General features: G+C 41.0%; 1 protein-coding gene across 2 annotated transcripts in view; it reads left to right on the top strand.

Annotated features, from left to right (window-relative positions):
- Window positions 1-282: 282 nt before the first annotated feature.
- Window positions 283-21652, top strand: part of hrob (homologous recombination factor with OB-fold) — a 53060-nt gene continuing 31690 nt past the window's right edge. For both annotated transcript variants that reach the window (XM_078529600.1, XM_078529599.1), the window contains exons 1-4: window positions 283-413; window positions 9129-9179; window positions 12343-13650; window positions 16090-16173. In XM_078529600.1, the coding sequence (XP_078385726.1) occupies window positions 411-413; window positions 9129-9179; window positions 12343-13650; window positions 16090-16173 (1446 nt within the window). In that variant the 5' untranslated portion in view covers window positions 283-410. The remainder of the gene's footprint in view (window positions 414-9128; window positions 9180-12342; window positions 13651-16089; window positions 16174-21652) is intronic.

Raw genomic sequence — 21652 nt, 5'->3', positions numbered from 1 at the left:
TGTAAAAATTGAGATCCTGTGGTACAGAGCTGCAGTTCCTTTTTTTTTTGAATTATTCGAAAATGAGTTGAAAGGTTATTTCCTCATCCCTATTAATCATTTGCTGGGATTTTCCTAGAAAGTTCAAGGCCTCACTCTGTCTGGTTACTAAGGGCGTGGATGGGCCAGCCGGTAGCTAAGAGCGGGCGGGGTTTCCTTATTGCTAAGGGAGGGGCGGCGCTGTTCGGTTGCTAAGGGGGGGTGGGGTGGGGTGGGGTGGGGGGGAGGTGCCTGATGCGCGGTGGAATATGGGAGAGAGGTAACGTCATCATCGTAGCGGCAGCGGCAATTTTCAACGAGAGTTGAATTGAAATTGAGAGTCGGAGGATAAGCGGCGGCTTTGGGCCTAGCGAGGGAGGGTCTCCTCGGGAATGGTAAGAAATCGTGTGGCTGGTAACCACGGGGCGGGAGCGTGGAATTGTGGCTGGGGTTCGGCTCAAGGAGAGTGAGCTGGCAAAGGTAGCTCACCTTACTGTGGCCTGTGTGATTTTTTTTTAACGAGTTAAACTCCAGGTGAGAGAAGAGGCGGGTGTACTTCATGGGGAGGATGAAGATTTGGGACAGTGCTTCACACTGGGGTGGAGATTGTACAATTGCACTGGAACCCATCAACCCTGAACTTTCCCTTTGATAGCAAGTTGAGTTGCTGCTACCTGTTGCCTGAGAAAGAAAGTCTTGCGTTTATATCTTGTGTTTCATGATCACTACATGTCTCAAAGCGCTTTAAAGTCAATTAAGTGTAGTTACAGTTGTGATGGAGGAAAGGCAGCCGATATCTGCACAGCAAGCTCCCACAAACTGCAATGTGATTTAAAAAGAGGGTGTGCTGGAAATAACTCAGCACTGTTTGCTATTCTGCCATTAACACTCACTCTGGACCAATGTTTTTTTCCTTTACCACGACCATTAGCACTCCCTTTGTCTTCTGTTCCATTTACCTCTTTGTTATTTAGTCTTCCTCTAGTCTATCCTAGACCTTCCCTTTTGTGCTTTCTCCTCCCTTGTTTAAACAACATAAAACCAATTGCATTCCTACCTCAACAAAAACAGAATTACCTGGAAAAACTCAGCAGCTCTGGCAGCATCGGCGGAGAAGAAGAGTTGACATTTCGAGTCCTTATGACCCTCAGTTCTGTTGAAGGGTCATGTGGACTCGAAACATCAACTCTTTTCTTCTCCGCCGATGCTGCCAGACCTGCTGAGTTTTTTCCAGGTAATTCTGTTTTTGTTTTGGATTTCCAGCATCCGCAGTAGTTTTTTGTTTTTATCTCTGCATTCCTACCTCTCCAGTTCTAAAGAAGAATCATATTTGACTTGAAATGTTAACTCTGTTTCTCTCTCCACAGATGCTGTCAGACCTGCTGAGTGTTTCCAGCATTTTGTTTTTATTTCAGATTTCTAGCATCACAGTAGTTTACTTTTATATTGCAATGTGACAATGATCAGTTAATTTATTTTGTGATGTTGACTAAGGAATAAATATTGACCAGGTAAAAGCAAAACAACTGTGGATGCTGGAAATCCAAAATAAAAATACTTGGAAAAACTCAGAAGGTCTGACAGCATCTGTGGAGAGGAACACAGTTAACGTTTCGAGTCCGTATGACTCTTCAACAAAACTAAGGAAAAATAGAAAAGAGGTGAAATATAAGCTGGTTTGGGGGTGGGGGGGGGTGGCGGGGGAACAGGTAGAGCTGGATAGGGGGCCAGTGATAGGTGGAGATAGCCAAAAGATGTCAGAGACAAAAGGACAAAGAGGTGTTGAAGGTGGTGATATTATCTAAGGAATGTGCTAATAGGTGACCATCAAGGGTAGAAAGCAGGACGAGCAAGGTACAGATAGCCCTAGCGGGGGTGGGTTGGGGGGTAAGGATCGAAATAGGCTAAAAGGTAGAGATAAAACAATGGATGGAAATACATTTAAAAATAACAAAAATTGGTGGGAAAAGAAAAATCTATATAAATTATTGGAAAAAAGGGGGTGGGGATGGAGGAGAGAGTTCATGATCTAAAATTGTTGAACTCAGTATTCAGTCCGGAAGGCTGTAAAGTGCCTAGTCGGAAGATGAGGTGCTGTTCCTCCAGTTTGCGTGGAGCTTCTCTGGAACATTGCAGCAGGCCAAGGACGGACATGTGGGCATGAGAGCAGGGTGAAGTGTTGAAATGGCAAGCGACAGGGAGGTCTGGGACATGCTTGCGAACAGACCGAAGGTGTTCCGCAAAGCGGTCACCCAATCTGCGTTTGGTCTCTCCAATGTAGAGGAAACCACATTGGGAGCAGTGAATGTAATAGACTAAATTGAGGGAAGTGCAAGTGAAATGCTGCTTCACTTGAAATGAGTGTTTGGGCCCTTGGACGGTGAGGAGAGAGGAAGTGAAGGGGCAGGTGTTGCATCTTCTGTGGTTGCATGGGAAGGTGCCGTGGGAGGGGGTTGAGGTGTAGAGGGTGATGGAGGAGTGGACCGGGTGTCCTGCAGAATGCCGCCAGGGGCGGTGAAGGGAAGATTTGTTTGGTGGCGGCATCATGCTGGAGTTGGCTGAAATGGCGGAGGATGATCCTTTGAATGTGGAGGCTGGTGGGGTGATAAGTGAGGACAAGGGGGACACTATCATGATTCTGGGAGGGAGAGGAAGGAGTGAGGGCAGATGCGTGGGAGATGGGCCGGACACGGTTGAGGGCCCTGTCAACCACCGTGGGTGGAAAACCTCGGTTAAGGAAGAAGGAAAACATGTCAGAGGAACTGTTTTTGAAAGTGGCATCATCAGAACAGATGTGACGGAGGCGAAGGAACTGAGAGAATGGGATGGAGTCCTTACAGGAAGCGGGGTATGAGGAGCTGTAATCGAGGTAGCTGTGGGAGTCGGTAGGCTTGTAATGAATATTGGTGGACAGTCTTTGTCACCAAAAATTGAGACAGAGGTCAAAGAAGGGAAGGGAAGTGTCAGAGATGGGCCATGTGAAAATGATGGTGGGGTGGAAATTGGAAGCAAAATTAATAAATTTTTCCAGGTCCAGACGAGAGCATGAAGCAGCACCGAAGTAATCATCGATGTACCGGAGAAAGAGTTGTGGGAGGGGGCCGGAGTAGGACTGGAACAAGGAATGTTCCACATACCCCATAAAGAGACATGCATAACTGGGGCCCATGCGGGTACCCATAGCCACACTTTTTATTTGGAGGAAGTGAGAGGAGTTTAAGGAGAAATTGTTCAGTGAGAGAACAAGTTCAGCCAGACGGAGGAGAGTAGTGGTGCATGGGGATTGTTCGGGCCTCTGTTCGAGGAAGAAGCGGAGAGCCTTCAGACCATCCCGGTGGGTGATGGAGGTGTAGAGGGATTGGACGTCCATGGTGAAGAGGAGGCGGTTGTGGCCAGGGAACTGGAAATTGTTGATATGATGTAGGTTGTCAGAGGGATCGTGGATGTAGGTGGGAAAGGACTGGGCAAGGGGAGAGAGAATGGAGTCAAGATAGCAAGAAATTAGTTCCGTGGGGCAGGAACATGCTGACACGATCAGTCTGCCGGAACAGTCCTGTTTGTGGATTTTGGGTAGGAGGAAGAAGCGGGCCGTCCGAGTTTGACCAGGACTTGCAGGAAAATAAAAGACAGAAGCAGGTGTAGGCTGGGGGGTAACTGCCCTGATCATCTTTTAAATAATGCCATGGGATCTTTTATATCCATCCAAGCAAGCAGATGGGGCCTCAGTTTAACACCCAAAAGACGGCACTTCTGACAGTGCAGCATTTTCTAAATACTCAGGACTTGAACCTGGAACCGTGTTTCAGGGGAGTGTGCTACCCTCTGAGCCATGGCTGGCACACTTATGCTTCTTAATTATCTAATGAGTCATGTCAAACATTGGGTGGAAGAGGGATAGGGAGGAAGTGGATCTCTTTGAGATTTGGGTAGTTTTGACATCAGATTGGAGCCAAGTCAATCCTCTGTGGCAGAATTGCTAACCCAATGCCTGAATTAGGCAGGTATGCAGTACTTGAGGACATGGATCCCTGGAAATTATGCTAGTAGCTTGCCCCCATGCAGACCCACTGCCATTGATATCAACCTTCTGTCTGTCTGTGGCATTGCAGCTTAAAATCCATAAGTTATGTAAGACTTGCCTGCCATTCTCTCTCATTTCTTTCTTTTGTACCCTGTTGTATGATATCTTGTAAATCCTGAGTTTCAAAAAATCTTTGACAATTGAGCTACCTATATCCAACAACCTTATAACATGCTAACAATTAAACCAGCTTGTTGACATATGACCATCTTTCCAGGAGCTCTGTTTGGAATCTGTGAATAACTTTTGTAAGATAGTTAAATGGTGCATCTCTAATGATCCCTTCAAACAGACTATAAATGAAGTCAAAACTAATGGCAGCCACACTGTAGGAGTTAGGAAACACTTCACACAAAAGATGGTAGAAGTTTGAACTCTCTCCCACAAATAGCAATTGATGGTAGATCAATGGTTAATTTTAAATCTGAGATTGATACATTTTTTTTGTTAACCAAGGCATTCAGGGATATGTAAAATATCAGGTATACAAAGTTAGGTCACAGATCAGCCATGATCTTACTGGTGATCCAATTTAAAAAGTTATCATTTTCTGAGAGTCCATCAAAATTTCTCCTGACATATCCTTCAATGTGATCAGATGCCTGACACAGCTAAAAAGATCTTGGTCTTAGTACAGCCATGACTATCCACTGTAATTATTTCCTCGTTAAACTTGTTCTGCTGTTGGCCTGGCACTGTTGACTGGAAGTAGCGAGGCCTGTTTGCTCAATTTTTCATATCTTTGATGTGATTGAGTAGGCCAGGCCAAAAGGGAACACAATTTCCTAAAGTCAAATAAAGCCTCCTTTCCGCAGAAATTCTTCTGAAAAGTATGTTTTTGAACAAGAATTTCTCTGGCAATTTCAGTGAATAATTTCAGAACACCTTGATTAAATAAGTACAATGCATGCAATACTTTGTTTTAATAGGTTGAGTGTTACTTGCTGTGCAGTTCTAGAATTGGGAACTCTTTCATCAATATCTAAAAAATAACTTGCATTTATATGGCCCTTTAAATCTAAAAAATAACTTGCATTTATATGGCCCTTTAAATCTAATAAAATGTCCCAAGGTGCTTCACAGAAGCATAATCAGAAAAAATTACACTAACTGAGAGACTAGAAGAGATGACCAAAAACTTGGTCAAAAAAGTAGTTTTTAAGGAGTGTCTTGACAATGTTGTTTGCTTCTACTCACTGTGAACATACCAAACATATGACAAGGATTGGTAAAATAATATTCTTTTTTAGAAGATAAGGCTATATAAATAGTGTTAACGAGGAGGCTATATATACATGTTTCACTTCTACACCTGCTGTATACTGAGTACAAAGTAATGGGGCTCTGACATCATGTCCTGTCTCTGGTACTGATTGACAGCAATTTAAGATAGGCCTCCTTTAAAGGTATGTGTACATCATATCACAATGGAGAAGACAGAGTCTTGGGGAATTTCAGAGCTTGGGGTCTAAGATGGCTAAAGTTGCAGTCATCAATGGTGGGGCAAAAGAAGTGGATCATGCACAAGAGGCCAGAATTAAAGGCAAAGATAGTTATTGGAGGGTTGCAGGCCTGGCAGAGTGTAGAGAGATGGGTGAGGCCTTTGGAGAGACAAATTATAATAGAGGATCCTCATTAGTGGTAGGAACCTGAGGTGATAATATAGGGCCCTGGCAGCTGTAATTTTTCATGTCCCAAAATAATTCATCATACACAGCACACTTTTGGTTTGATTATAATTATCAGAAATTACACAATCTCTATTCTTCTGATTTTTGACTTGGTACAGGAGGTCAGCATAGGGCCAACTGAGCAAGAGGAAGGCTCACCCACCTCTCAACACAGGCATGAGGCCTGAGTCTATTTTAACTCCCAGGCCTTATTACTGTAGTGCAGGCCCAACGCTTTCCCAAATTTGGTAAAAATTGAGGCTGACTGGTAGAAGCAGAATAAGAGAGGCAGCACCAATGTTTCCTAGCAGTCTGAGTTTATTAGGGGGTGGTTTTTGCAGCCAGACACTACTGCAGTCAAGGAAGTAAGGGGTTGCTAGGAGTTGGAGAGACCGAGATTTCCTTCTGGAGCTTGGGGTAACACCTCTGCTCCTCCTAACCTGCAAGGAAACTTTTATTTTTAAAAACTTACTTTCTTAGCCTTTTTCTGGACTTGCTGTTTCATGTCATTTGTTTCTATTAAAGAAACCAGCATTAATTAAATTAAAGAAATTAGCACCAGGTGCTAATGCGCAGCACATAAAAATCACTAGGGCACTGAATAATGTCATCATACCCCAATGCCTGGTAACTCGCTCTGCCCAAAACACACTGGTTAAAGCAGCAATTATGTTATGGATCAATTGAGTACCACATTGCAAATATTTTAATCCACAACATACCCAGTCGTCGTAGGTGCTGGGAGTTAAATCAGGCCTTTGTTTTCAACTTTTAAACAAAAAAAATCTACGATTTTTCTCTGGTTTCTATCTTGAATTTGAGATTTTAAATTAGTTTTTATAATCTTACACTAAGCCATAGTGTAGATTGCCTTGAAGAGGGAGAAGTTTGAAATAATTTTATGCCCAATTAGCTTTGTGATAAATGTGACAATTAACTAATATAAGCACTAATGGCCTACTTAGTAGTTGTAAATGCATTTTTAATTTTCCCAAAGATTAATGAGTGACAGTACATTTTTTGACGGTGGATTCATTATGTTTGATATAATAAAAGAAAAATAATGAATCCATTTGGGAATTTTAGATATAGCATTGTGTTGGGATCTTTAGTGCCAAATATTATTTAGAATATACAATCGTGAAATGCAGATAAGGTGCTTACCAACTTTTATAAATTATATTAAATAAAGAGATATCCCTGCCTCACTCTCTTCAGTGCTCAAAGAAAGACTTAAATATTAAATTTGGTTATAGTTTATCATAGCTTAAAGTGCACTGTCAAATTTTAAAAACTTAAAATATTTTAATTTTATGAATTCTAAGTTGGATTGTACCTATTGCTATTAAATTTTGATCACATTATGATTTAATTAATTTGTAATACCTTTTGTGATGAGGACTTGAATTCCATTTGGATTCAGTTACCATTCTATCATGTTACCTAGCCAAGGAAGCAGTTGATATTAAGGTGACAATCTTTAATTATTGTGATAATCCATTTTCTGGAGTACAGATGATTGTACAGACTAAATATAATCATTTCAGTAATTGAGTTAGGGCAGACCAGATGTTAGATTGACTTTCCCACACATCCTTGGAAGGCAACAATTTATTTTTTATAATAGCCCCAAGAAGTGTACCGTTTTAATGAAATATTGATGTAAGAAATCTAGAGCATTAAACATTGATGCAGACCAGTGAAAAAATTGAAGGGTAGTTTCAATGATTTGGGTGCTTGGAAAGCAACTTTGTAACAGTGAGTAAAGTCAGAGAGACTATCATTTACACCTAGTGCCTATTCTGTTGCCACTTTGGGATGGTTCACTATGATTGACATGAAAATAAATTGTCTCCTGGGGTCTCAGTATTACCTTAAGTAAATGCAAAATAGTGTTTTTCAACTGCAGAAGTTGTCAAAGTGAGTTGTGTGATGGTGCAGTTAAGGCTAAAGAGGCAACAGTACCTGAAGACAGGGAGAGTGAGCATCTCAGTTCTGAAGCCAGTGAAATTTTTATTTATTTGGTCTAATGATGCTGCAATCTTTAGAGAGGTTGTTTTTAAATGGGGTGGGGAAGATATTGAATAGATCAGTTAGTTTCCTAAGTATCTGAATCAAATTATTAGCATTCAAACAAGCAAAGAGGATGGGTTGCTCACAGGAAGGAAATCTCTGGCCTTCAGGGTGCTCTGTGAAGGGAATTGTCTCTAATTAGGCCCAAATAGGTACTTTTAGCCAGAAATGTGTCACAATGGCTCTTGTAAGAAATGGTAAGGATGTCAGTGGTGTTTAAGGGGCTGTGGTGTTGGTGAGTAGAGTGGAGGACCTTTACTTTGCATACGATTGCGCTGTACTTGACTTCAGAATATCTGAAATGACAAGTGTACCATTCCTGAGAATTAATATCCCTCACCTTGATGGGCACATCTTTTTCAAAAAAGTGAAATCTTTTCCAGTGCTTGAAGGTAACTGAGCAAAAGATTTTGGGTATTGGTCCAATGTCACAATCTTTTATTCTACCTTAACTTTGGGGTTATTACCTGTGGAATGCAACAAAGCCTCAGTAGTAAAGGAGCAATTATATTTCATCGATCATCTCAGCACAAATTTCTGGAACATTGCACATCTTTATTTCCCTGTTTAGATAGAGGCTTATTTCTTCCTCCCTCAAGTCATCAACTGGCTAAATAATTTTCTATTAATTTCATTTTTTTATCTTAAAAGTCCCAGATGGTGAATCTTAAACTCCAATTACACGTAGCTGTGTTACTTCAAAAACTCTAATTTCTAACTCAATTTTAACATTCTACTGATCAATTGATATTGTTGCGTGTTGATAATAGGTGACCTTCATCCACCAACACATCCATCCATAAACATCCTTTACATGGGGTACCATGTAAACCAATATATTGAATGAAGATTGCATTTTCTTGCCGTATCTCAACTCAAGACTCAGCAGCAAAATCATATGATCTGCTTGAAGGTTTTGGTTGTATGTGAATACGGTAAATTATGAATTGATCTCTACCCATTAGCATTAATTTTGTTTTGGAATAAAAGCATGGAATTGGGTTTTGGTTGTGAAAAATGTGAAAGAATTGAGGTTATCAATTGAATGCACCAGTCTCATGGTCATCAGGCCATAAAATGGAAACTTGTTTTATTAATTCAAAAACCTTTTCAAAATTTGTTCAGAAACTCTTAATTGAAAGTTTTTCTATATAGTAATAAATTTTCAGGGATTGTACAAAACGGATGAGGAAAAAAGATTGAGTTTTAATACAGAATATTTTGTGGCTACAATGCATTTCGAAGTTGCATTGAAGTTTTTGAATTTCCCTTTTTCTCTCTTCAAGGCTTGCAGTTTCCAGAAGCTGTTTTCTGTTGGCGAAGAGTTTGATGATGATGTAAGTGCTGTTCTAGTTTAATTGGTGCTGCAACATATTGATTGATGAAAGTATTCCTTTGTTTTGAAATTCATTCTCTATATGGCACATAAAAGGAAACTGGACTTCCACTATTTTCCAAATGACTTTTCCAGATAGCTTCAGTGTGTACTGAACATGCTGTTTTTAAATCAACAAATGGGACTTAACCTGTGAAATACTGATTGTCCAATACACATTTTCAAAATTTGTGCCATATGCCATCCATTTAACCATGCTGTAACCCTGTCATTTCGCAGCCGTGCTATGTTCTGCACTTATCCCAATTTTGTATATTTTATTTGGGTTGTGGGACTTTCATCAAAGTGTAATGCCTGAACATCCGAGCGTTCTGGAGTCTCTTACCTCGGTACTCTTTTAAAATGGTTCCAGCTGATGACTGCACAGGCTAGTTTGTAAACCAAAATTTGGGTGTGGATTCCATTTCAGAAGAAAGAACCTTTTCTGTTGGTAAAGTAAATGAATATTTCTAAAATATGGATCAACCTGCATGTTTAGTTATGGATTTCTGTTTGGAGAAACCTGATCCTGATTAGGCCTATAACAAAAAGTTACGAAAAAGGGGAGAAACTCCTGATATTTTGAATCATTAATATGATTTACAACACTGAACTTGTCAGCAACTGAAATTGAAGGAAAGAATTTGATGAACTCATTAGATTTTTCATTTCTGATATTCAAAATAATAGGACAGAAAGCATTTAAATGACGTGTCTGAAAGACATTGATGCACAGTAATTCCCTTTCAGTAACATAATATAAATTAGAACAAGATGGATAGTTAGTGTGACCTGTGATAAAGCACAAATGCTAATTGGGTGCAAGACCGAGTACAGAGGAGCAATGTACCTTCTAATTTTGGAGTGCGCAGGTAATTTGATTGAGTGGCCTGCATGGCGTCTTTTGGGGAGTGTAGCTGCACAACTTATGGGAAACATTGCGGAGGAGTACAGTACTAGTAAATTCAGTAAAATTCAAATGAACATTTCCAATTTGAAAGTGGTGACTGTCCCACTCATGAACCTTTGGCTGGCATGGATTCATTTTGGTTGTTAACACTGTCCAATAAAATCCAATAGCAGTCATATTTGATTTTGCAATGCTATAAAGTTGACTAGTAATTAAGGATAATGATATAAGAAAATATGGAATTCAATCAAACATGGCTTAGAAGCAATTTTTATCTTGCGGGCTGAAACATGTTTTCAGCATGCTGTTCATTTTCTACTTGTTCTTGTATTGGTAGTTCTTGTATTGGTAAGTGGGTTTTTTTCCCTTCATTCACCCTCTACATTGTCTATATTTCGGCTTCTCAGTTGTTTTACACTATCCTTTCATTTCGAGTCAAAGCACTGTGAAATGCTACTGAGCTTTTATGATGGTAGACAGCTGCTCCCAGTATCTGCAGTGCCTACCATTGAAGTATAGCATGCAAGTTGTGCCTGTTAATATGGAGTCCATGAAACAGTGGATTTCTGGTGTCATCTTGAAAGTTGGCTATGTAGAGTAACTCGCATGCTTTTGCCAAGTACGGCATAATAAACTCATGACTGAAGGTCAGGACATGAGTCAGAAGATAAGTAGCAAAATGGACAGCAAATTAGTTACAAAACAGAAATCGGGTTGGGGGCTAAAGGTTCAGATTGGCAAAAGGTAGAAAGTAGGGTTCCACAAAGTGGTGCTGCGACCACTTCTCACCTTTTACTAAAATGAGTTGCAATAAGAAATTACAAATCACACCAAATTTAGTCTGCAGTTAATATGAAGGAGCACTGCCACAGCATACTGAGAAATTAATAAGCTTGCAAAAATAGTTGTATGGCAAATAAACACTAAAAAAGATAAGTGAGGGAGTATATTTTGGTAGGAATAAGGTCACATACTCTTTGAAAAATAAGTGTTTAAATAGGGTGGTGGAAAGTGATCTGGGGGTACAGATATACAAATCATCAACAGTAATGATCTAGATTAATAAAAGACAAAGTCCTGGCCTTTTAGATTGATAGAATTGAAAAGCAGGGAAGGTATGTTAAACTTTGTTAGACCAAACTTGGAGTACTAAGAACAATTCTGGTACTGTTCTGACTGTCGTATGATGAAAAGGATGCCGAGGCATTGGAGGAGCTACAAAAAGTTTCCTCTCAGTAGTGATATAATTCTAGTAAATCTATCAGAAAGGGTTGAACAGGCTGGATGGACTCTTTAGAAAAGAGAAAACTAAGGGATGACCCTTAGAGGTATTTAAAATTAATGAAAAGGTTTGATAGGGTAGGCGTGGAGAAAATGTTTCCTGTTGGCTGGAGACCAAAATTAAGGGACATAAATATAAAATAATCGTTAATGAATCCAGTAGGGAATTCAGGTGAAACTTTTTAGCCAGAGTGGCTGGAATATGGAACTTGCCACCACATGGAAAAGTTGTTGAATAGCGCAGATCAACTTAAAGGAAAGCTAGAAAAGCACATGAGCATGAATGAATAGTAGGATATGTTAATGGAAACAGATGAAGAAATATTGGGAGGATTATATGGAGCTTATTTGGAGCATAAATAGCAGCATGGATTTATTGGGTTGAATGACCTGTTTTCTGTATTGGTGATACTCTGTGATACCCTCTATAGTTCATGAAGGAAATGAAAGGCTAGTGTTCTGACTGCCCTCTTAACTGCTAATTCCTAAAGGGGAAAAAAAGTAACAATGTGACCATGTTGTCTTTTTATTGACTATTGACTTATTTTGATTGGAAGCCTAACAATTATTCTTTTTTTTAAATGCTAAGTAAGTGATAGTATTCATCAAAGTTTAATTTCCCATTTAACTCTGGATACTTTGTCAGTTAGATTTTATTTTCAGTAGCCCAAACAGTTGGGGGGTCAATATTTGGCTCTTTATTAAACAAAATTTTGTTTTAATTGAAATTCTCAATGATGTTGAATTATCTTTGGCCCAAGTGCTAAGTGAATGATCCTGAATTAATGCTAACTCTTTTTAGTTGATAAAATGAGTTACAGCATAACTGTTTTGCACTTAAAATTGTTTGAAGATTAACTTGGGTATTAATTTTTTTAAATATCAAATTTCTCCAGTGGTGTACAACTAATTTTTTTTAATCCACTGCGGACAGGATTTATTATCAGCTGTGTTGGATGTTGAAAGCACAACTACAAACTCATCCGGAACAAACCCTTGTGTTGGATTAAGACCCATTGCTTCAGTCCTCAGGACACCAGCTAGCTCATGTTATGAACCCAGGAGCTTTCCACGTGGCACCTTAGGTCAGAGGTACTACCAATCAGAATATGGCTCTACTTCAAAGAATGTGTTGATCAATGATGACCCTACAAAAAAAACATTGCCAGCATCAATAGATGCCTCTTTAAAATCACTAACATGGTTAAACGACCCAAGTAATGAGCAGAACTCAACCCCTGACTTCAAATTTATTAGTAATGCCCAGCAGAAGAACAGCACTGAAGTTGGCTCATGTGAGGAAATTGATGATTTATTTTGGTCTGATTGTGAGGAGTGGAATGAAGCTGCAAACGTACAGAATTCAGAGACCAAGAGACCAACTTTTTGTGAGAATAGAGTTTTAACCTCTGGGGTTGTTCCTTCTCCAATAAATCCAAGAGATGATCATGCAAAAATACCAGCAAAGTTGCCAAAGCATGAAAAAGCAGATGATGGCAAGGGTGAAAATTCCAAAATGGCTATTGCGTGTAAGAATAGTCAAGCAACGATTGGAATAAAGGATTCTGAGGATGCAAGCAAAACTTTCAAGTTCATCAATCATCCATCATCTGGATTCAACCAGTGTCCAAGAGCTTTGAACAATTCAAATGTTGGTGGAGTTGCAAAGAGAGGAACCGAGAATTCTTGTCAGATAATTGAAAGTCATGGTTACTCTGCTGCACTGTTGACTGCTGTGCCAAGCACTGGATCGTGTAGTCCTATTCCATCCAACATTATTAGATCAGCAAAAGAATTATTAACACCGGTGCCACAAAAACATGGCAAAAACATGCTAGGTAATACTTTAAACCCATGTAAGCTTGTGTCTCCAGATCTGCAGTCTCAATCTGCACACCAGCAAATAAGCTCTACTGCCTTGAGAAACTGTCCAAATCCAATGCTACTGAGACCAAGGACACCTCTTCAGAACTCTTCAACCCCTAGACACAATGGAGACATCAAACGACTAAATATGTCCACTATTGAACCTCGAGCATTAATGTGTGCTATAGAAAGCCCATCAGCTGCTGTTGGCGCTGCGTATTCGCCCGCAGCAAATTCAGGTTGTGTGGGAACCCCTGTTACCAATCACTTGATTCAGTTGGTATCAGCTGCTAATCGGACACCAGAAACTGTGAAATTGGATAGGCCGCGGCCAAAAAGACGCTTTCCTGGACCTGCTGGAATTCTTCCACAACAGGTATGACAGCAGACTGTTTTTGTAATTAATCATTTCTTTTGGTTTGTTCCACCTAGTTACTCCCAAATCAAAATTCTTGTCATACTGTAATTATGAATACCATGGGATACATGGGAATACCACCACCTGGAAGTTCCCCTCCAAGTCATTCACCATCGTGACTTGGAAATATATCGCTGTTCCTTCACTGTCGCTAGGTCAAAATCCTGGAACTTCCTTCCTAACAGCACTGTGGGTGTACCTACACCACATGAACTGCAGCGGTTCAAGAAGGCAGCTCACTACCACCTTCTCAAGGGAAACTAGGGATAGGCAGTAAATGCTGGCCCAGCCAGCGAAGCCCACATCCGGTAAATGTATTAAAAATAAAAAATTACCATCTGAATAAGATGGAATAATCCCATTTGTTGATCCTTTCTAAGTAGTAACTCTGGGGAATGATAGTATAATGGTCATATTAATGGACTGGTAATTCAGAGGCCTAGACAAATACTCTGGAGACATGAGCTCAAATTCCACCATGGCACAATTTTTCAATTTTTTCAATTAAATCTGAAATAAAAAAAGCTGGTCTCAGTAATGATGACTATCAGGTTGGTTTTTAATGACAATCTGGTTCACTAATGCCCTTCAGGGAAGGAAACCTGCAGTCCTTACCTGGTTTGGCCTACATGTGACCCCAGACCAAAAGCATGTGCACACTACCCAAGCCAAGCAGCATCCTGATATAGTCATACTCCTCAAACCCCTGGGTAGTTCCTGCTCCATTGATCGGACAGATGTGAGGGGGTGACCTTCAGAACCCTCAACATTGACTTTGGATTTCATGGTATCAGGTCAAATATGGGCGAGGAAATACCTCCTGCTGATTACCATCCTCCCTCAACTGATGAATCAGTGCTCCTCCACATTGAACACCTCTTGGGAGAAGCACTGAGGGTAGCAAGGGTGCAGAATGTACTCTGGGTGGGGGACTTCAAAGTACATGAGCAAGAGTGACTTGGTAGCCCCACTACTAGCTGAGCCCTGAAGGACAGAGGTCTGCCAGACTAGGCCTGTGGCAGGCGATGAGCAGCAAATGAATAACTAGGGAACATTATATTCACAGCCGCCAGAAGAATAATGGGAGGGCTATAGAGTTTTTTTTTAAAAGAGGGTATAGAATGTTCTGACAGAAATTGTCAGGAACTGGAACCCTGCCAGGGTGTGATGGGCCCAAGGGCTTCCTGTATTATAAATTGATTCCCTCTTCTCTTTCATAGACATCTATCAATAATCTCTGCATTCTCCTCTTCCTGATGCTTGTAAATTACACACTTCTCATAAATTAAGATCATTTCTTCTACACCTCGTGTTTTGCCTTCATTTGACCTCTGCTCTGACTATCCAGGTGGAAGATTACTTCTTGATCTTCAAGGTGGAAATCATTTGTCTTTTGGTTTAACTTCATTATTTCTTTCAGCTGTGTCATTAATCTGATGTGTTTACTTTCATGGCGATGCATTGCTAATTCTATGTAAATTTTCCATATTCAATAGTACTGTCTCAAACAGTAGAAATGTTGTGATTAGTCACTCTTAGTATTGGTACAATATACTTTAGGATTATATTCCGTATTAAATCATCTTTAGACATTGCCTCAGATGGTTCCTACACTAGTCCTTCAGCCTAGTGCCATATGACTCAAAACTAAACAAATATGAAAAGGAAAAATTTCAACATAATGGGTGTTATGTAATTGGCCATGGTATAGTACTTTCACATAGCCACCATTCACTTTTCAGAAATCTCAATAAAGTGCACAAAAAGGAAGTGAAATGGCTACTTGCATTTCAGTGTCCTGCTTCTCCTAGTGCAGTACATAGCAAGAATGCACAAACACCAGGTAGGGTGGTTGCTATGTTCAAAAACTGATGGTATGCCTTCATCTTGCCCAAAGCTCTCCTGCATTGCTTGACAAAGAGGCATTGACATTTGCTTAGATGATTTTAGTATGTGATAATGCTGCTATTCTGAAGTCACTTCTGCTGTGACAAACCAGATATTAAAATGTCATTGACTTGCATACTGAAAGAAAAACATAAATTATGTGAATTAAGTGCTTTTAAACAAAATAATGAGCAAAACTGAACATTCTGAAGATGTCATTCCAGGGTCTATGTTTAAATACTCGAATGTGTATCCTTAATATGCCTGCCTGTATTGGGAAACCATATCAATTCATTAGAATAGATGTATGAACGTGCTCTTGTCACAGTAATTGGACTTGAATTCCAAAAGTAAAATTTAGAAACTCCAAACCCAAGTTTAGCTCATGCAGCAGTTATTGTGGTACTAGTGCATTTTCAACTGATGCTTAAATTGTGAATTGATATAACTCATCAAAGCATGCTGTCATTGTTGTCCAGTTATTGACTGCTCGTCATGCTTGTCTTCCAGCATCTTGGTAAAAACCTGGACAATGTCTTCATTTCAGCCCCACAGACGCCAACGCATGGTGCAGTGCCAAAGCTACAGTCTCAGGTAAATCTGCAGGCAGACCTGCATGTGTAGTACATGCTCTTGGCTTTTAGAAATGTTATAATGTAAGCTTTCTGTTGATTATTTAAAAATAATTGCCATATTCTATCTATTTCAAGGGATGTGGGTTGCTTGCTAGGCCAGTATTTATTAACCATCCTTAGTTGCCCTTGAAGGTGGTGGTGACCTACCTCCTTGAATTGTTGCAATCAGTGTGGTATGTGCTGTTAGGGTGTTCCAGCATTTTGACCCAGCAATAGTGAGGGAACGGCGGTATATTTCCAAGTCAGGATGGTGAGTAGCTTGAAAGGGAATTTGGAGGTGTGGTGTTCCCATGTGTCTACTGCCCTTTTCCTTCTAGATGGTAATGATCGTGGGTTTGGAAGGTGCTGTTTGGAAGGAGGCTTGGTAAGTTCCTGCAGTGCATCTTGTAGTTGGCACACACTTCTGCCACTGTGCGACAGTGGTGGAGGGAGTAAATGTTTGTGGATAGGGTGCCAATCAAGTGGGCTGCTTTGTCCTGGGTGGTGTCAAGCTTCTTAAATGTTGTTGGAGCTGCACTCATCCAGTCAAGTGGAGAGTATTCCATCACACTCCTAACTTGTGCCTTGTGGATGGTGGACAGGCTTTGGGTAGTCAGGAGGTGAGTTACTCGCTGCAGGGTTCCTAGCCTCTGAACTGCTCTTATAGCCACAGTATTTTATATGGCAAGTCCAGTTCAGTTTCTGATCAATGGCAACCCCCAGGATGTTGATAGTGGGGAATTCCGTAATGGTAATGCCATTGAATGTCAAGGGGCGATGGTTAGATTCTCTTGTTGGAGATGGTCATTGCCTGGCACTTGTGTGGCGTGAGTGTTACTTGCTACCTGTCAGCCCAAGCCTGGATATTATCCAGGTCTTGCTGCATTTGGCCATGGACTGCTTCAGTATCTGAGGAGTCGTGAATAATGCTGAACATTGTGCAATCATCAGTGAACATCCCCACTTCTGACCTTATGTTGGAAGCAAGGTCATTGATGAAACAGCTGAAAATGTTTAGGCCTAGGACACTACCCTGAGGAGCTCATGCAGTGATGTCCAGGAACTGAGATGATTGACCTCCAACAACCACAACCATCTTCTTTTGAGCTAGGTATGACTCCAGCCAGTGGAGAGTTTTCCCCTGATTCCCATTGACTCCAATTTTGATAGGGCTCCTTGATGCCATGCTCAGTCAAATGCTGCCTTGATGTCAAGGGCAGTCACTCTTACTGCAGCTTTGGAGTTCAGATCTTTGGTCCTGCCGGTGGGACAGGACATACCCAGAGATAGTGATGGTGATGTCTGGGACGTTATCTGTAAGGCATGATTCCGTGAGTATGATTGTGTCAGGCTGTTGCGTGACTAGTCCGTGAGACAGCTCTCCTGATTTAGACCCTAGCCCCCAGATGTTAGTTAGGAGGACTTGCAGGGTCAATAGGGCTGAATTTGCAGTTGTCGTTCCTGGTGCTTAGGTTGATGCTGGCTGGTCCGTCCGGTTCCATTCCTTTTAGACTTTTTAGCGGTTTGATACAACTGAGTAGCTTGCTAGGCCATTTCAGGGGCATGTAAGAGTCAACCACATTGCTGTGGATCTGGAGTCACATGTAGGCCAGACCAGGTAAAGACGGCAGATTTCCTTCCCTAAAGGACGTTAGTGAACCAGATGGGTTTTTCCAACAACACTCAATGGTTTCGTAGTTATCACTAGATTTTTAATTCCAGATTTTTTTATTGGGTTTATCTTTTGGGCTTCTGGGTTTATCTCAACGCCCCTTTTTTTGAACATTTTGCAATTCTCCAGTCCTCTGGCACCACTCCACTGTTGAGTCTAATAAAGATTGGAAAATTATGACCTGTGCCTCTGCAGTGTCCATCTTCGCTTCCCTTCGTGTCTTTGGATGCATCTCATCCAGTCCTGGTGACTTATCAACTTTAAGTACAGACAGTGTTATAAACACCTAATTCATGGTAATGCTTTAGAGGTAACTTTTAGTTCTGGGAAGATTAAGTTTTAACTGTAGAGAAAGGGACAAATGAAACTAAAGCAGCTTGAAGACTGTTGCACTTAAAAGGTTGAGGCCATGTTTACTTAAGGTGTTAGTAGCTAGAAAGGTAATATCATAAAACAAGTGGGCTTACATAGCTGGAGAACTGGAGATGAAGTGTCTACACTGCTTGTGAAGAAATGCACCCCAGAGAGTGGTTTAGTTTTAGGGTTAGAGCTACACTTAATTTAAAAGCATTTCCTGACCCTTGATTGGCTGTTATCTGGAGATGGGTGGAGCTTAAAGTTCTAGGGCTTCAATTTATCTATGTGTTTGCTGGAGGAGTCAGTGTTCTGCAGCAGGGGAAAGCACCGTACCAAAAAGGCTCCAGGCAGCAAAAATGCTTGTTAGCTGGCTCTGTGTAGTTGGGGCTGAGGAGAAGTCCCGGGAACCATTTGATAGCTACGTGCAGTTAGGGCTCAGGCGAAGTCCTGGGGAGCTGAGAAAGTGGCAGAAGGTCACTGGATCCCTGCTGGAAAGGGTTAGGGCTCAGAAGAAGTCCCAGGAGCCATTTATAGCTTGGTGTAGCTAAGGAGATTGGAGTTGGTGAAATCCAGGGGCAGTGCCAGCCCAGTGAAGCAAGCTGGCTATTAAGGAGCTGAAATGATACGATTAAGTAGAGGCTGGAATGCAGACTCAAAAATCCAGGGGAATGGAGTTTTGGGAGAGGAGACTCAAGCCCTGGGAGGTGTCCAGTTGTTGAGGCAGTCTGAGTGGGAGCGGCTTTGAGGGAATTCAGAGGCTTGAGCTTTTAAAGTGAGAAGTTTGGAGTCCCTCGGGAGGTTGAGAGTTTGTGAGATTGGTTGACTGTGTTTACTGATGTCTGGCTGGGTTGCTGAGAAATCCGTCGGATCTGTCTTGGCTGCATTTGCTATTTATTGTACACTGGTGGGTTCAACCACAGATTGCCTGTTAATTCACATATATTCATTAACCCTGAATGTTATGATATAAGATAGATATTGTAAATTACTTATCTTTTTGACCTTGGATAGTACATTTTATTTTTGTTTGTTAAAAACCTGTGGAATCTTGTGACTTTATTCTTAACAAGTGTCTTGAATTTCAAACTTTGTCAAACAAAATGTTATTGGGCCCTAACCTGATCTTACCAAAAGCTTGTGGATCTGTTCTAGGATCATAACAGCCTATCCCTTACCTCCTCCATATCAATTCTAAACCCTTCAAGTCTTTTCTTTCACCATTGGCTGCACGCTATCTTCCTTGTTAAAGACAGATGCAAGGTATTAATTTAACATTTCAGCCATGCCTCTTCACTCCACGTGTGAATCCCCTTTTTGCTCCCTAATCGGCCCCGCTCCTTCTTTTACCATTATTTCACTATTTATATGCCTATAGAAGACTTTTGGGTTTCCTTTGTTAGTTGCCAGTCCCTTCTCATATTCCCTCTTTGCTTCTCTCATTTGTTTTTCAATTTCCTTCTGAGCCTTCTATTTTAGCTTGGTTCTCCATTCTATTATCCAGCTGACAACTGACATAAGCCCCTTTCTCTTCATCTTAATCTCTACCTCTTTTTGTCATCTTGGCAAATCTGGATATGTTTACTATACCTTTCCCCTTCATGGGAATATACCTTGACTATGCCCAAACTACCCACCTCTTTAAAGGCTGCCCATTGTTCAGTTACAGTTTTGCCTGCCAACTTTTTGGTTCCAGTTTATCTGGGTCAGATCCATTCTTACCCAGTTGAATTTGGCTTTCCTACATGTATATTCTTATTCTGGATTGTTCCTTGTCTTTTTCCATAGCCAACTTAAACCTTATGATGCGATAATCATTGTCCTTCCCCTAAATGTTCCCCTACTGACAGATGATCCACTTGGCCTACTTCATTTCTAAGAACCAGGTCTAGCAATGCCTCCTTTCTCATTAGACAGGAAACGTACTGTTATAGAAAGTTCTCCTGGTGCACACAAGGAACATGTGCCCCTTTCTGCCCTTGACGCTACTACTGTTCCAATCTATATTCAAATAATTATAGTCCCCATTTCTTGCACCTCACTGTAATTTTCTTGCAAATTTGCTCCTCAACATCATTCCCACTAGTTGGTGGCCTGTAGGCTATAGAGCAAGTAATGTAATTGCACACTTTTGTTCCTTGGGTCTAGTCAAATAGATTCTATCCTTGATGCCTCTAGGATATCCTCACGCTCTCGTGCTCATTATGGCAATTACTACTTTTGAGGCCCTGCTTGCTAATTGTTTACCTAGCTTCCTAAATTCTGACTGCAGGGCCACATTTCTCTTTCTGCCTATGTTGTTGGTACCGATGTGGACCACAACTGCTGGCTGTTCACCCAGCCCCTTCGGGGCGCTTTGCAACCGTTCATTGACATCCTTGACCCTGGCACCAGGGAAACAACATACCATCCTGGATTCACGTCAGCGGCTGCAGAAACTCTTATGTTCCCCTAATATCAAATCTCCTATTGCTCTTCTAGTCATCTTTGTTCCCCTCCTGTACATCTGAGTCAACCATGGTGTCATGGACTTGGTTCTAGCTGCACTCTCCAGATGAATCGTCATTTTCATCAGTATTTGGAACTGAATACTGGTTGGAGAATGAGGTGCACTTGGGATTCCTGCACTATCTGCCTGTTTCTTCTTGACTGCCTGTTGGTCACCCGTTCCCCCTCTTCATGCATACTGTTGAGCTGTGGGGTGACCACATCCATAAACATGCTATCCACAAAGTTCTCAACCTCGTGGCTGCACCTTTGTGACGCCAGCTGCTGCTCAATTTCCGAAACCCAGAACTTGAGCTGATGACACTTCCCCCACCCCCCACCCCCCACATGGTTATTCAGAATGGTCAGCGTCCCAGAGTTCTCTCACAGTATAGGATGTTCACTCCTAAGGTCAGAGCTGCCATGCCATTCCTCTGTCTATTAGATAATAAACCTTACTACTCATCAGCTACTTGCTTCCCCTCTGTTGACCTTACTTAAATTTTGAGAAGTTAACAATGTTTTACTTATTCCGTTTTTTAAAATTGAAGTTTTTCATTTCCTGGCTCCTTAGACTAACTCCCTAACTTTGTAGAAAGGGAAATAAAACGATAATACTCACCAGCCAATCAACTCACAGCCTTCCTGTGTCAGTTTGATTTTTTTTCTTCTCACGTTTTCAAACTCTAGCGTACCCAGGTCCACTCCAGCTCCTGACTCTCTCTTCAAGTAAGTTAAAACAATGACCATGCAACCAAAATCAAGCCTCCTCATGTCTTATCACCCCCGCGCATCCTTTACAACAGTAGACCATGTGAGTTAAATGTTAAAGATGATAGATTCTTAATTTTGAAATCTTCTGCTTGCAATAGATACTTCATATAAGTAGGCCACAGTGGCAAGTAATATCAAGGCATCAGTTAACTGACCAATATGGGAATAACTT

Source organism: Cetorhinus maximus, chromosome 25 (genome assembly GCF_964194155.1).
Source record: "Cetorhinus maximus chromosome 25, sCetMax3.hap1.1, whole genome shotgun sequence".
Taxonomy (NCBI): Eukaryota; Metazoa; Chordata; class Chondrichthyes; order Lamniformes; family Cetorhinidae; genus Cetorhinus; species Cetorhinus maximus.
Note: the sequence above shows the minus strand (reverse complement) of the source record. Positions and strands in the feature narration are given on the sequence as shown.